This window comes from Myxocyprinus asiaticus, chromosome 29, assembly GCF_019703515.2.
Source record: "Myxocyprinus asiaticus isolate MX2 ecotype Aquarium Trade chromosome 29, UBuf_Myxa_2, whole genome shotgun sequence".
NCBI lineage: Eukaryota > Metazoa > Chordata > Actinopteri > Cypriniformes > Catostomidae > Myxocyprinus > Myxocyprinus asiaticus.
In genome coordinates this window covers 7,075,591-7,091,694 of record NC_059372.1, presented here as the reverse complement: position 1 = coordinate 7,091,694, position 16,104 = coordinate 7,075,591, and the positions used below count along the sequence as shown (strand labels likewise).

Sequence of the window (16,104 nt, the reverse complement as noted above, 5' to 3'; positions counted from 1 at the left end):
GACAGACATATATGACAGACAGACAGACAGACAGACAGACAGATAGATAGATCTTACTTTTACATATCATGGTCAAGGGTGTCCAGTGTCCGTCCTTACAGAACGTAATTCGGCTACCGTATGTCTGTGCATAACCCGGATAGCAGTTATACGCCACCTTTTCGTTGTTGCTGAACTGTGATCTGTTAAGATATCTTTTGTCCAGCTGCCTGCCCTCATATTTTGTTGGTTCACCACACTGGTTATGTTTTTGAGACACTGAAATGGATAGAGTATCAATGCACAGGTCAACACTGAACTGATATAAAGTGTTCAATCCTGCTTTGGTGACACTGCAAGCGACTAACATTGTGTCATCAGGTCGAATTTGTCTGATCACTTCAAATTATTTGACGCTCGAAACTTGTCATGTCATTTTTTATTTTGTGGAGCAGGATTTTTAACCAATAAGATTTCTTATTGCATACAAATTATTTTGATGCATCAAAATAGAAATCAAGGGTGAAAATGTTACATTACTTAGGACAAAAACTCTGATTTTTAATAAATAAAAAATAAAGGTATAAAATTGACTTTTTAAAAATAGCGTAACGTTACATTTTAAATTCTTATAATCAGATTACAGTCACTTACTTTCAATGAAGTTAATAAATAAATAAATAAAATAAAGGTATAAAATTGACTTTTTTAAAAAATAGCGTAACTTTACATTTTAAATTCTTATAATCAGATTACAGTCACTTACTTTCAATGAAGTTAATAAATAAATAAAAAAAAATAAAGGTATAAAATTGACTTTTTTAAAAAATAACGTAACGTTACATTTTAAATTCTTGTAATCAGATTACAGTCACTGACTTTCAATTAAGTTAATAAATAAAAAATAAAGGTATAAAATTGACTTTTTTAAAAAATAACGTAACGTTACATTTTAAATTCTTGTAATCAGATTACAGTCACTGACTTTCAATGAAGTTAATACAAAATAAAAAAATAAAGGTATAAAATTGACTTTGTATACCTTAGATGGATTTAGCTACAGAATTGTACATGTTAGCATGCCTTTAACTAACGTGTATACAGTATATTAGGCTATCAGAAACAAAAGATGATTTAAAGTATTATGCAAGAGCCTGGTGTTGGGAAATAAAACAGCTAAAATCAGCTTCTTAGCTTCATCCTTGTGACAAGAAATATATACTTTTTTTCACTTACGTCGCGTGCGGAGGAGACACGGTTTAAATATCTAAAAGCTACTCACCAACAAAGTGTGCAAACACAAGTATGTGAGTAATTCTCCAAAAAATCGCCATATTCACGGAGACGTCCAAACGGAGAGTGAAAGAGACTTTCTGAATCAAAACAAGCTGATGCGTTCAAGTTACACAAACAGGCTTAGTGCTTATAACGCACACCCGCTGTCGTCATGAGCGCTCAAACCCTTCCCTCATTTCAGCGTTAACCCTCATAAACGCTTCTTCATGTGGTACGTTTGTTTTTGTAAAATAACATAAAAAAGTAGACTCTAGTGGGGCGTTCATTAAGTATACGTTCTTGTGTTCAAAAACAAGTGGATGGCGCGCTACTAAATGGAAAAAGTTCACTCAAATATAAAAAAATTGTGTAATTACATACTCACCCTCATGACGTTACAAACCTGTATGGTGATCCTTTTATCCGTGAAACACAAAAGGAGAATTCATGAGGAATACTTATGAAGTAAACCAGTTTTGTGACCAGCTAAGACAAAAGTAGTCCATGTTTTGTGCACTACATTACGATATAGCTTTTTGTGAGGAACAGGGCAAAATGTAAGTCATAATATTCACAGAAAATATCATGAATTGTGTTAATTCTCACTTAAGAATCTTCTTCACTGATCCTAAAATATATTATCACATTTTTACTCATTTAAAACTTCAACTCATCTGGGTAAGGTTGCACCAGCTGTGCGTAAGGTCTCGCGTAAGTTGGGACGTAAAGTTCACACTAAGGGCTTAGTAACTACTAGTTAGTTTGTAACTAAGTCAGTGCTTAGTTTGGTTGCACCACCTGCTCTTAAGGCAAGACTTAACTAGTAGGTCGTAAGCTCTCCGGAAAGTAATGCATAGTCGCATAATATGACGTTTACCTGTATTGATCCAATAAACAGCCTTCATATTTGTACACAGAAGTGTTAAAAAGCCGCGAACTTCAATTTGATCTTGTTACGGTTGATGTTCAAACCTTGTTTGCTTACGTAACTGTCAGCTGTAATAAATTATATCCCCATTAAAATACTATATGTAATAAAATTAGATCTGATAAATAGTATATTTGCACTGTGTAAATAACAATATATAGGACTCATCAGCGACAAGAATGTACTTTTTTGTCTCCCTTTTTCTCCCCAATTTGGAATGGGTGGTGGCATAGTGACTCGCCTCAATCTGGGTGGCGGAGGACGAATCTCAGTTGCCTCCGCGTCTGAGACCGTCAATCCGCGCATCTTATCACGTGGCTTGTTGAGCGTGTTACCGCGGAGACCTAGTGCGTGTGGAGGCTTCACGCTATTTTCCGCGGCATCCACGCACAACTCACCACACACCCCACCGAGAGTGAACCACATTATAGCGACCACGAGGAGGTTATCCCATGTGACTCTACCCTCCCTAGCAACCGGGCCAATTTGGTTGCTTAGGAGACCTGGCTGGAGTCACTCAGCACACCCTGGATTCGAACACCGCGAACTCCAGTGGTGGTATTCAGCATCTTTACTCGCTGAGCTAAACAGGCCCCGGCAAGAATGTACTTGATAGTAATACTATAGTTGAAAAATGCTCAAGGCTCTACAACATATCATTAAAACAAGCTCATGCATGCTTCTTTAATGTCTGTAACTGTTACGTAACACTGATGATGATGTAAATATACATGGAAATACTGCCACAAAAATGCCCCCAGAATAATAGCAGAACCCCTTTTTGGTGCCATCTACAGTTTTCATAAAAGAACCATGATTTCAAAATGTGAAATAGGCTACGTAGATCCTCAGTGGTGTAAAAAATAAAATGACTATTTCTTAATACTGCTGTACCATATCTTATCCACTACACATATTGTTCTTTGTCTTCATTTATCAACTTTACAGAAGTAGAACAATATTATAAGCATCTCAATCTAGGTTCTCCATACAGACGATCAGGAATACAGTTTTAAAGTGTTAATGTGGAGTTTTACTTGCAATGTTCAGGCTAAACAGTCCTTGAGTTACTTTGGATTCAGTTGTTTTTTCTCCACAATAGACAAGGTTTTGAATTCTTAAGGACATCCTTGAACGAGTAGTCGTAACAAAGATGCACAATTTTCTCTTGTCAAACAAACATCTGATATGTGTGCTGTGTTATGAGACAACATGTACCAATATGAGAGCATTATTATTACTGTGACAACCTCTGCCATACTAGTTAAGGTGTTTTGAGGTGAGGCCGATAAGACTCACAGCAGGTCTTACAAAACTCTGACACTCCACCTTGAGAAAAACATAACTGCTACTTTGTCTGCTGCGGGTGGAGTGCTGTTTTACTACGCCCAATACGTCAGTGTTTTTGCCATTAATTCATGATGGATCTTTTCCATCTTCAGGGTTTCCTGGCTGCAGTTTAAATATAATCTCAGGTCATGATGAATTCACTGCGGAGACACATTAAGTTAAACTTCGAGCTGCTGATCTTTATGGATGCGTTTGGGAAAGATCAAGCTTTGTTTTGCCTAGAATTCCAGGAAATTAAAGACAGGAATCATTTTCAGAACTATTTTCACAATATGATTTCAGCTGATCACAGTACTGCAGAAAAATGTGAAAGAAGATTTTTTCCACCCATGTATCAATAATCCATGAATCTACGTCAACATTACTTTTTAATAATAGTAATAATAATATATGCTTATATTAAATTGATACAATGTTATTGCAACTATAAATCCTCGTTTGGTAAAACTTTAAGTTATTAGTTACTGTAATCTACTTGCTTTTTAGTCTAAACAAAAAGTGGTGTGACGTATTACATTTTAAAGGAACATTCCGGGTTTTCTTTAAAAAAAGCAAAAATCGAGGTTACAGTGAGGCACTTACAATGGAAGTGAATGGGGTAAAGTTTTAGAGGGTTTAAAGGCAGACATGTGAAGCTTATAATTTTATCAAAGCACTTACATTCATTAAACTTGTGTATTATTTTGAGCTGTAAAGTTGTTTAAATAGTTGTTTTTATGGTCGTTTTAGCGTTTGCCGCGTTACGTCATCATGGAAACAAAGTTGTAAAATTAATAAAAGCACTTACATTAATTATTCTTTTAAAAGTTGTGTATAATTTGAGCTGTAAAGTTGTTTAAATAGTTGTTTTTATGGTCGTTTTAGCGTTTGCGGCTTTACGTCGTCATGGAAACAAAGTTGTAAAATTAATAAAAGCACTTACATCAATTATTCTTTTAAAAGTTGTGTATAATTTGAGCTGTAAAGTTGTTTAAATAGTTGTTTTTATGGTCGTTTTAGCGTTTGCGGCGTTATGTCGTCATGGAAACAAAGTTGTAAAATTAATAAAAGCACTTACATTAATTATTCTTTTAAAAGTTGTGTATAATTTGAGCTGTAAAGTTGTTTAAATAGTTGTTTTTATGGTCGTTTTAGCGTTTGCGGCTTTACGTCGTCATGGAAACAAAGTTGTAAAATTAATAAAAGCACTTACATTATTCTTTTAAAAGTTATGTATAATTTGAGCTGTAAAGTTGTTTAAATAGTTGTTTTTATGGTCGTTTTAGCGTTTGCGGCGTTACGTCGTCATGGAAACAAAGTTGTAAAATTAATAAAAGCACTTACATTAATTATTCTTTAAAAGTTGTGTATAATTTGAGCTGTAAAGTTGTTTAAATAGTTGTTTTTATGGTCGTTTTAGCATTTGCGGCGTTACGTCGTCATGGAAACAAAGTTGTAAAATTAATAAAAGCACTTACATCAATTATTCTTTCAAAAGTTGTGTATAATTTGAGCTGTAAAGTTGTTTAAATAGTTGTTTTTATGGTCGTTTTAGAGTTTGCGGCGTTATGTCGTCATGGAAACAAAGTTGTAAAATTAATAAAAGCACTTACATTAATTATTCTTTTAAAAGTTGTGTATAATTTGAGCTGTAAAGTTGTTTAAATAGTTGTTTTTATGGTCATTTTAGCGTTTGCGGCGTTACGTCGTCATGGAAACAAAGTTGTAAAATTAATAAAAGCACTTACATTAATTATTCTTTAAAAGTTGTGTATAATTTGAGCTGTAAAGTTGTTTAAATAGTTGTTTTTATGGTCGTTTTAGCGTTTGCGGCTTTACGTCGTCATGGAAACAAAGTTGTAAAATTAATAAAAGCACTTACATTATTCTTTTAAAAGTTATGTATAATCTGAGCTGTAAAGTTGTTTAAATAGTTGTTTTTATGGTCGTTTTAGCGTTTGCGGCGTTATGTCGTCATGGAAACAAAGTTGTAAAATTAATAAAAGCACTTACATCAATTGTTCTTTTAAAAGTTGTGTATAATTTGAGCTGTAAAGTTGTTTAAATAGTTGTTTTTATGGTCGTTTTAGCGTTTGCGGCGTTACGTCGTCATGGAAACAAAGTTGTAAAATTTATAAAAGCACTTACATTAATTATTCTTTTAAAAGTTATGTATAATCTGAGCTGTAAAGTTGTTTACATCATTTTTATGGTCTTTTTAGGGTTTATGGCGTTATGTCGTCATGGCAACGAATTTGTAAAATTGGCTATAACTTTAAACAGAAAAGCTTAGCAAGCTATTTTATCACAGTAAAATAATATTAACATGCATATTGTTTATGTCTTGTGGCTATACTTTTGAAACAGTATTTTAATGTTTCCGGATTGGCCCCCCATTCACTTCCATTGTAAGTGTCTCACTGTAACCTCGACTTTTGCTTCTTTTTTTAAAGGAGGGATGTGTCAAAATGATTTTTTTGTGATAATCAACATGTCGATTGAGCTTAACTTGTATTGAACTGGGAATAATCAGATTACAGTTACTGACTTTTATTTAATTTGATTACTTTTAAGTACATTGCTAGGGTTACACATACACCGATGAGCCAAAACATTATAACCACCTGCCTAATATGCTGTTGGTGCTCCACATGCTGCCAAAACAGCGCTGACCCGCCGAGGCATGGAATGTGTCCTGTGGTATCTGGCACCAAGACATTAGCAAAAGATCCTTCAAGTCCTGTAAATTGTGAGGTGGAGCTGCTGTGGATCGGACTTGTTGATCCAGCACATTTCACAGATGCTCAATCGGATTGAGATCTGGGGAATTTGGAGGCCAGGGAAACACCTTGAACTCTTCATCATGTTCCTCAAACCATTCCCTAAAAATGTGTGCAGTGTGGAAGGGCGCATTATCCTGCTGAAAGAGGCCACTGCCATCAGGGAATACCATTGCCATGAAGGGGTGTAACTGGTCTGCAACGATGTTTAGGTAGGTGGCACGTGTCAAATTGATGTCCACATGAATGGCTGGACCCAGGGTTTCCCAACAGAATATTGCCCAGAGCATCACACTCCCTCCACCGGCTTGTCGTCTTCCCACAGTGCATCCTGGTGCCATCACTTACCCAGGTAAACAGCGCACACGTACACGGCCATCCACGTGATGTAAAAGAAAACAGGACTCATCGGACCAGGCGAACTTCTTCCACTGCTCCAAGGTCCATTTCCGACATTCACGTGCCCATTGTAGGCACTTTCGACGGTGGACCAGTCTGCAGCTACGCTGTAACCATCATTAAAGTTTTCTGTGACTTGTGCCACAGTAGACCTTTTGTCAGTTTAGACCAGACAGGATAGCCTTCTTTGCCCTCGTGCATCTATGAGCCTTGGGCGCCCAAAACCCTGTCACCGGTTTGTGGTTTGTCACTCCTCGGACCACTGTCGGTAGGTACTCACCACTTCTGACCCAGTCGTCTAACCATAACAATCTGGCCCGTCTCTCAGGTCTTTACTCCTGCCCATTTCTCCTGCATTCAACATGTTGACTATGAGAACTGATTGTTCGCTTACCATCTAATCTACCCAGACCTTGACATGTGTTCTTGTTAGGAGATGATCAACGTTATTTGCTTCACCTGTGAGTGGTCATAATGTTTTGGCTCATCAGTGTATTTCTAAAATAATATTATTTACTGTATGCAGAATACATTTGAATTACGTTCATATGTACGTCTGTTTATGTTTCTGTGACAGCTGAACACAATGAATGTATTCAGAATGAAGAATAAATGAGGTAATAATCACAATGAATAATAAATTGTTAGTAATTTGTAATGGGAGATGTAACTTGCCCAACACTGTTCATAATACATTTATAAAGTTATTAATAATGCATTTATTTATTTTTATAAATAATTGTAACCACAGTTATATATAATACCTACCCATTCATGGTTACACCTTTAAAGAGTACAATGCCTTGTAGTATGGGTGAAACTCACAAAACTTTTTAAGAAAATATTGCGGTCATATTTGACTCCAAAATCAAAGGAATTATTTTACTTCTAGAAAATGAAGCATATTTTTAAAACCATAAAAAGTTTTGCATTGTGACATTTTCATGTCTCAACGAATTAATGTGCTGCGAATAAAATAAAAAAATATTATTATTTTAATATATTTAAAATGTAATTAAAATATTCTTTGTATATGTTAAAATCAAATATTTTAAAGTGCCATTATTTAAAAATATAATCATATTTTAATATATATATTTTTGATATATCTTTAATTTTGCTTTATAGTATATTTGTAATGAAAATAATGTTGCAATGCAAAAAAGTCCTAAAAATAGGCTGTATTGGATTTTTTTTATTTGTTGTTTATGTGTGATAATCCATTATGATCTTTAAAAGTATAGCTATGAATAGGTAAGTTATATAAAGTGTTATATGTATAGCTATCCTTTTCATCGGTGCATGAGTACCCTGGTAATTGAACTTTAAACCTTTGCCAGCGCTACACTCTACTAGTCGATTTTACATCCAGATCTGTATGAGCAGCACTGACTGATGTTGTGACGATGGCAATAAATCACCCATTTCCACATGACAGACCAGTCTATTTTTGCGGTCACGATGGAGGAAAAGGGAGTATAAATAATTGAGGGAGCCTCACCCTGCTATCAGAATTACAGCAAACACTGTGACAATCTCCCACCAGATTAACCAGTTCAGCTCAAAATGAACATGAACGAGGTAGATGAAAATGGAACGATCCCATTTATTTATTTTGAGTGGTGGACAATATTTGTTTTGCTTTATTTGTAGCGGGTTCGTAAGGAATTACGTCACATAAAGCTCACCAATATTTCATTTTCAGAACTGTACCTAAAGATGCCTTTGCGTTATCATATGACTAACATTTTTTTAAAATCCTAGTTCCAAAAAAAGTCTGGTATTGGAACTATAGGACATGTCAATCAAGGTTTGCAAATTAAATGCAGTGCCCATGGTTCCTGCAAATATAGCATATACAAATATTTATATGTATAGTACTAAGATATATATATATATATGTGACAGGAAAAAAAATCATATGACTTGCATTGCAGGTTGATTTATTACATCACAAAGTCTATTAATGAATGGTCTTCAGCATGACATTACATTATATACAGCTGATACTGATATTGTGATGCTTTTATCCTGGTTATGAAACACATTGGAACCAGAACGCAAAACTCTTTTCTTAACTTCAGAATCACATTTACTTTAAAATAAATGCTTTGGATAAAATACAAGGGTCTTTATGAGTCCAAGAATTTAAAATTCTGCACACTAATTCACAAAGCTTTGGAGCATTTAAGCATCAGGCTTTGATTGGTTAAAGACTTTGGTTGCGATGCAAAGGCACTTACTGATTAGATACTTACCAATGATGTCACCTAATTATTATTTGTATTAATACTATTACGAATTACAATGCACTCACTTTTTAAGACCTTAGAATGGTTGAAGGACATTTGGCATGTTACTTAAATTTAAAAACATTTGTGCGTTGCCTTTCTAAGACTACAGTTACAAATGCAAAAGTCAAACCACTTGAACTTATTCGAAATATAAAAACAATCTGGAATACCTCCTTTTCCAGTCTGAGGCAAAACAAAAGCATTCAGTGTTTAAATAGCTTAAAGCTTTCCACTAAAGGTAATCTATATTACATAACCATAAAAACATATTACAACACTATGAGTGGAAATATTCTCAGTAGTTTTAAATATTCTTCTGACACATCCAGAACCTGGTCTTCGGTGGGAGAATAGAAAAATGAGGAAACTATTAATGACTAATAATATGCAGTATAATATCATCTAATGATGAGACATTCATCACAGATTCAATCAAGAGTTTCATATACTATTTCAAGCATTAGCCTGACATCCCTTTTCTAAACTATAGAAAGTTTGAAGAGAAAAATATGCAGAACATAAATTAAACAAACCCTTGCTACATGACTTCTGACATCATGAAACTATAAAAAACATTCATAATATTGAATTAAATATTTATACAGAGCTGTACAACATCACAACAAAAACTGTTATAAAGCTGAATCAGTCCGCTGTTCAATACAAATTAAGCTCAGTCGACTAGCATTTGTGGCATAATGTTTATTATAACAAATATGTATTTCAATTTGTCCCTCTTTTTCTTTAAATAAAGTCAAACGATCGAGATTACAGTGAATGGGGCAAATTTTTGGAGGGTTTAAAGGCAGAAATGTGAATTTAATAATTTAATAAAAGCACTTACATTAAGTCTTCTGTTAAAACGTGTATTATTTGAGCTGTAAAGTTGTTTAAATTGACGTTTTTATAGTCAGTGGAGGGATGAAGGGGTTTAACTCCATAATCTCTGGTGCATTTTTGGGCTGCCGCCTGCAATTTTTCACACTCAAATTTAAAAGCTCACCATTCACACATACTGTGGACTAATTGCAAAAAAAATGGTATACTTTTTCAGAAAACCGCCCTTGTTGTTCCACTGAATATCTCGGCCTCTGAGCAGACTAGAAGCTGAATCTAGGAGTCATTAGAAAGTTGAGATCCACATCGGTTACGATGATGTAAAACATTATATCATTAATGTCGAAAACATATTTTCTGATCATTTGTTTTGCATGCTTTTCCCTCTGGATGGCATATTTTGTTCTGGACATCTAAGATATAACATTGGATTATTCAGCCAAGCAAGCTCGCAGACAAGTTACCAATGGCTTATTTTTTAGAGAGGTTTCTAAGGTAAAAGCAGATATAAAGTTGAGCTATTTGGGGCTAACAGCAGCAGTTATTGGAGCATAAAAGAGACGTTTGTATCTGATGACTTACAGAAATCATATTTCACTTTGTGGTTCTTTTGAAAAAAATCTTTCGAACTGTGGTATTAGGGCTGTTCAGTCACATTTCTGAGAGTGAGAGCTTTCATTTACGCTATGTGAAAGACCTTTATTTTTATATAAATATTTCTACCCTATTACCTCTAAGGGGCGCTAATTTTCAACGCGAATGATTTGAGGCCTTATTTTGATATTTTAAGTAACATTAATGCAGGATTGATGGTTATCTCTGAAAAGTTCAGATTTCAAATGATACCTCATATGCTTAAATTATGTATACGTAAACTTTAATGTTTTAAGCGTAAACTTTTTTTCGCAATATAGTCCCCCCATAGAGTTTAGGGGGGTGTTTAAGTGTTGTGTCATCATGACAGCAAAGTTGTAACATTTTATTTAACTATGGACAGAGAAGGTTATCATGTTAAATCATGTTAACCCACATATTGTTTATGTCTTGTGACGATAATTTACAAAAAAGTGAGTATTTTAAAATTTACAGAATGAGGGATGACTTAAAATATTTGTTTTGCGGTAATCAACATTATGCCATGATTGCTGTTGATTTAGCTTAACTTGTATTGAACACAGAACATTCTTTCAATGGTAATATCACAGACAATTAACACCTAAAATTGCAATAAAAATGTTTTAGACTATATCCAGTGGCAACATGGGCATTCACATTACTAAGGCATCAGAAAATGCCGCAAGACCAATGACCATATCAAACCAATTTTAGCTTCGTCGGTTTCCCGAAATCAACATTCTGTGGTACAACTGGTCCCACAAGCTGCACCCACTCAATCTGTTTGGCTCTAAACTATGTTCTGACTGGTCCCAAAAGTCATCAATCAGCTTAATATTATGAATGAATATTCTATGCATTTAATGTTGAGTCAATAAATCAATAAAAGTCATTTTCAGACTCATCAACTCCCATTCCAAATGTTTATGGATGGATGATGGTTGAACAGGACGGATCGCTTGTGCTTGCACTGCATTAAACCGCATTCACTCTAATGTGCTACACGATTCTTCAAACTCGGCAACTGCCTTTAGACTTCTGATTGTTTGCATCAGGCGTCATACCGTCAGAGTCTGTTTGGAGAAAACAGGTCTTTTGAGGTTGTTTACAAGCGGAAAATATTCAAGTTACGTTGTCGGGAGTCACACAACTTGTGGTTTGTTTATGTTGTCACTCTTGGACGGCGTCTGTCGAGTCTCCAGGTTGGAAGCAGTTAAGTATTTCCTATGAGACAGAACATATGGGTTACTTTGTTGGTGTGGTGGCAATAATGACTATGTTGACTTTTATTCCATCAAACAAATTAACTGTAAAAACATTGTACAAAATGTCATTTTAATGGATAAATTTAAAAATCCTACAGTATGTACTACAGTATACATTATGGTCATTGACAAATGAAGTTGTCTGAAGTAAAATTATAAAAATGAGAAATGTCAAGTGGTGTAACCATCAAGTAAAAGGTGTTCTAGTATACACATCTTAATCATTAATTTCAAAATAGTTTCATACAGATTAAGGTAAAATTATCACAAATATCAAGTTTTCTTAGGGTTACTCCATTTGACCTAAACAAAATGACAAAATATCTGTGTGCTTGTTTTTTTTGTTGGTCATATGACAACAGAATGGCTACCTTCATGTTGGTTACACCACCAGACTTTGATTTGGTGGACAAAAGTTTTTCAAATATTAATAATATTTTAGAAATACATTTTTTTCAATAACTTGAGCTTTTAATAAGACTTTCATTGTTTTTTTAAACCATCCAGTTACACCACTTAGACATTTTTGACTTTAACCTCCTGAGACCCGAGCGTGACTGCTGTGTGCATTTTTCATTCCCCTTTTTGATTTGTAACTAGTAGCCCCTACCTAAGAATTTTTTTTTTTTTTTTTTTTTAAACAAATACTTTTCCTAAAAAAAATGTATGATCACATATGTGGACAGTGGGACTAACCTCTGAAATTTTAAATAATACCAAGCTATAGAAAGTCTGATTTTTTAAATCAAATTGTTTATTATGTTTCCAGGAGTGTTGGTTATTCATGTTTCATGTTATTAATGTTACAGACATTACATTAGAAATGACCATAATTGGGGGCCTGGGTAGCTCAGCGAGTACTGACGCTGACTATCACCCCTGGAGTCGTGAGTTCGAATCCAGGGTGTGCTGAGTGACTCTAGCCAGGTCTCCTAAGCAACCAAATTGGCCCGGTTGCTACTGAGGGTAGAGTCACATGGGATAACCTCCTCGTGGTCACTATAATGTGGTTCGCTCTCGGTGGGGCGCATGGCCGCGGAGAACAGCGTGAAGACTCCACACGCACTCTGTCTCCGTGGTAACGCGCTCAACAAGCCACGTGATAAGATGCACGGATTGACGGTTTCAGACGCGGAAGAAACTGAGATTCGTCCTCCGCCACCTGGATTGAGGCGAGTCACTACGCCACCACGAGGACTTAGAGCGCATTGGGAATTGGGCACTCCAAATTGGGGAGAAAAAAAAAAAAAAAAAAAAGAAATTAGCATAATTAATTCTGATTCAAAGTAATGGCCAGCATCATCCAATCACTGCCAACCAGGTTAAAATAAAACGATACATTATAAATTCTGAATCTATGTACTGATTATCATTGTCTCATGTCTGCCAAACGTTGAGTGATTCAAACATCATCTGCAGCCTGAAACTGAACTTTAAATAGCAAGTCTGGATTGAATGCACTTAGCTGCATAGGGAGCTACAGGATGCTCCCTTGCTCCCTATTTAGTGAGGGTTAGAGATCCTAGTGAATGACTTCAGTGTGCTGTCTGTCTGCACTGGTCTCAGAACAGTTCTAAATGCACATTATTTTCATCCTAACTCTGTATAAACCCTCTGAAAGCAATATTTTTCAGCTTTTGGATGCATCCATTGATTCTCAATGTGATAATGAACAGTTAATATGGGATATTTTAAATGAAAATGAGCATACAGTCCACGTACATGGTCATTGGATTTAGCAGCGTGCCATTTCTAGATAAATCGCTCAACTTTAAAAAATGTAATATCGGATGAAACTAGAGACTCAACTCTTTTGACTCAAACAGGTTTCAATGTAAAAACTTAATTAGATTTCTTACCAGATGTGGTTTTGTTGGCGTTTCAACCAAACACTAACTCCGCTGTGATCAGCGCCATGTTGTTTGGTCACATGACTCCGTACATCAAAGGTTTAACCCTTTACTGACAGCACAGAGTCTCCTGAAGTCAGTTTAAATAAAAACTTAATTATGCATTGCGTATAGCGAAGCCAACATACAACGTTCACGCATGTGGACGTGGGGTCGCAAGAGGTTAAGTCCCCCAAAAAATATAAAAATGACTTTTTTAATATTTTTTAAATATTGCAATCCAGAAAAAATAAAAATAAAAAAAAAAATAACATGCTCATCATAGTACAGGTGAATTCAAGTAATTGTTTTGTGCAAATTGTATTTTTATGTATTACTGAATATCTTAATAGATTTAAAAAATAAATAAAAAATTGCATCACTTCACTGACCCAAAAACCTGTTATTTAAATGTAAAGTGTGAATTTATAATTTAGGATAAATATATATTACAATAATGAATAAATGTACTCTACACGAAAATAGCTTTTAAATAATGGTTTTTGTAGGTAAAAAATACAAAGCCCCTTCCAATTTATGGTGACATATAATTAACAGTACAAAGGACATTCCTAGAAGGCCCTGTGTGTATGATGCATCATATTTGATTGATACTATGTATTTGTAACTTTTTTAATGTACTTTTTTTAAAATATAAAGTAAATATATTTCAGTATTTAAGCTGTAATTGTCTGTGCTTCCTGATCATATGGGACATTTATGATAAACTGATTTATTATGCAGAGGGAAACAATGTAAATCACACGCTCACACACACACACAACCACACACACAAGTCTAACCTGATTCTCGTTCAGTTCCTCACTTTCCTGTGCGTCAGGAAATCGTGTGGAAGATAAAGCAGGAACAGCTGGTAAACGGGGCGGGTTGCCAACGCTAAATAGGCGAGGTCGCTTGACTTGATCCTGACTAGACAGTGGCGTAAAGCTGTTTCTTCTAAGAAGAGTGGGTAGCACTTCCTGTCTGGTGTTTCCCTGATAAAAAAAAAGAATGTTTAAGGGATTAAGTATGCAGGTGAAAACTGTGACAAAAGCCATATTAACATTAAAGTGACCATATCATTCATATAATTCTTATAATTTTTGTCAAGCACCAAAACCATTTTAGTGTGACATTATCATTTTCCACGCTCTATCTGCTCCTTAATAAAAAAGGCATTTTTTGCTACTGTACCTTTAAGACTTCTATAAGTAAATAACCTCTGTTATGATTGGCTAACTTCTTTGCATGTGAAATCAGAAACAACATCCCCACCACATTACTGAAAGGTCCCAGTATGTAAAAATATAAACTCAGCAAAAAAAGAAACGTCCTCTCACTTTCAACTGCTTTTATTTTCAGCAAACTTATATGTGTAAATATTTGTATGAACATAAAAAGATTCAACAACTAAGACATAAACTGAACAAGTTTCACAGACATGTGACTAACAGAAATGGAATAATGTGTCCCTGAACAAAGAGGGAGGGTCAAAATCAAAAGTAACAGTCAGTATCTGGTGTCACCAGCTGCATTAAGTACTGCAGTGCATCTCCTCCTCATGGACTGCACCAGATTTGCCAGTTCTTGCTGTGAGATGTTACCCCACTCTTCCCCCAAGGCACTTGCAAGTTCCCGAACATTTCTGGAGGGAATGGCCCTAGCCCTCACCCTCCGATCCAACAGGTCCCAGACGTGCTCAATGAGATTGAGATCCGGGCTCTTCGCTGGCCATGGCAGAACACTGACATTCCTGTCTTGCAGGAAATCATGCACAGAATGAGCAGTATGGCTGGTGGCATTGTCATGTCATGTCAGGATGAGCCTGCAGGAAGGGTACCACATGAGAGAGGAGGATGTCTTCCCTGTAACACACAGTGTTGAGATTGCCTGCAATGACAGCAAGCTCAGTCCGATGATGCTGTGACACACCGCCCCAGACCATGACGGATCCTCCATCTCCAAATCGATCCCGCTCCAGAGTACAGGCCTCGGTGTAACGTTCATTCCTTCGACGATAAATGCGAGTCCGACCATCAACCTTGGTGAGACAAAACCGCGACTTGTCAGTGAAGAGCACTTTTTGCCAGTCCTGTCTGGTCCAGCGAAGGTGGGTTTGTGCCCATAGGCGACGTTGTTGCTGGTGATGTCAGGTAAGGACCTGCCTTACAACAGGTCTACAAGCCCTCAGTCCAGCCTCTCTCAGCCTATTGCGGACAGACTGAGCACTGATGGAGGGATTGTGCGTTCCTGGTGTAACTCGGGCAGTTGTTGTTGTCATCCTGTACCTGTCCCACAGGTGTGATATTCAGATGTACCGATCCTGTGCAGGTGTTGTTACACGTGGTCTGCCACTGCGAGGACGATCAGCTGTCCTTCCTGTCTCCCTGTAGCGCTGTCTTAGGCATCTCACAGTACGGACATTGCAATTTATTGCCCTGGCCACATCTGCAGTCCTCATGCCTCCATGCAGCATGCCTAAGGCACGTTCACGCAGATGAGCAGGGACCCTGG

The 16,104-nt window shown here is 36.1% G+C and overlaps 2 protein-coding genes across 3 annotated transcripts in view; both read right to left on the bottom strand.

The window, feature by feature from the left end:
- si:ch73-217n20.1 (complement receptor type 2) overlaps window positions 1-1,441 on the bottom strand; it is a 39,049-nt gene extending 37,608 nt beyond the window's left edge. Inside the window, exons 1-2 of one of the 2 annotated variants that reach the window (XM_051661193.1) lie at window positions 1,262-1,441; window positions 58-258 (exon numbers count right to left, since the gene is read on the bottom strand). In XM_051661193.1, the coding sequence (XP_051517153.1) occupies window positions 58-258; window positions 1,262-1,313 (253 nt within the window). In that variant the 5' untranslated portion in view covers window positions 1,314-1,441. The remainder of the gene's footprint in view (window positions 1-57; window positions 259-1,261) is intronic. The other variant, XM_051661192.1, reaches the window with a different exon arrangement.
- Window positions 1,442-7,911: 6,470 nt separating this feature from the next.
- pfkfb2a (6-phosphofructo-2-kinase/fructose-2,6-biphosphatase 2a) overlaps window positions 7,912-16,104 on the bottom strand; it is a 30,571-nt gene continuing 22,378 nt past the window's right edge. Inside the window, exons 15-16 of the mRNA XM_051661194.1 lie at window positions 14,394-14,585; window positions 7,912-11,660 (exon numbers count right to left, since the gene is read on the bottom strand). Coding sequence (XP_051517154.1) covers window positions 11,607-11,660; window positions 14,394-14,585 — 246 coding nt within the window. The 3' untranslated portion in view covers window positions 7,912-11,606. The remainder of the gene's footprint in view (window positions 11,661-14,393; window positions 14,586-16,104) is intronic.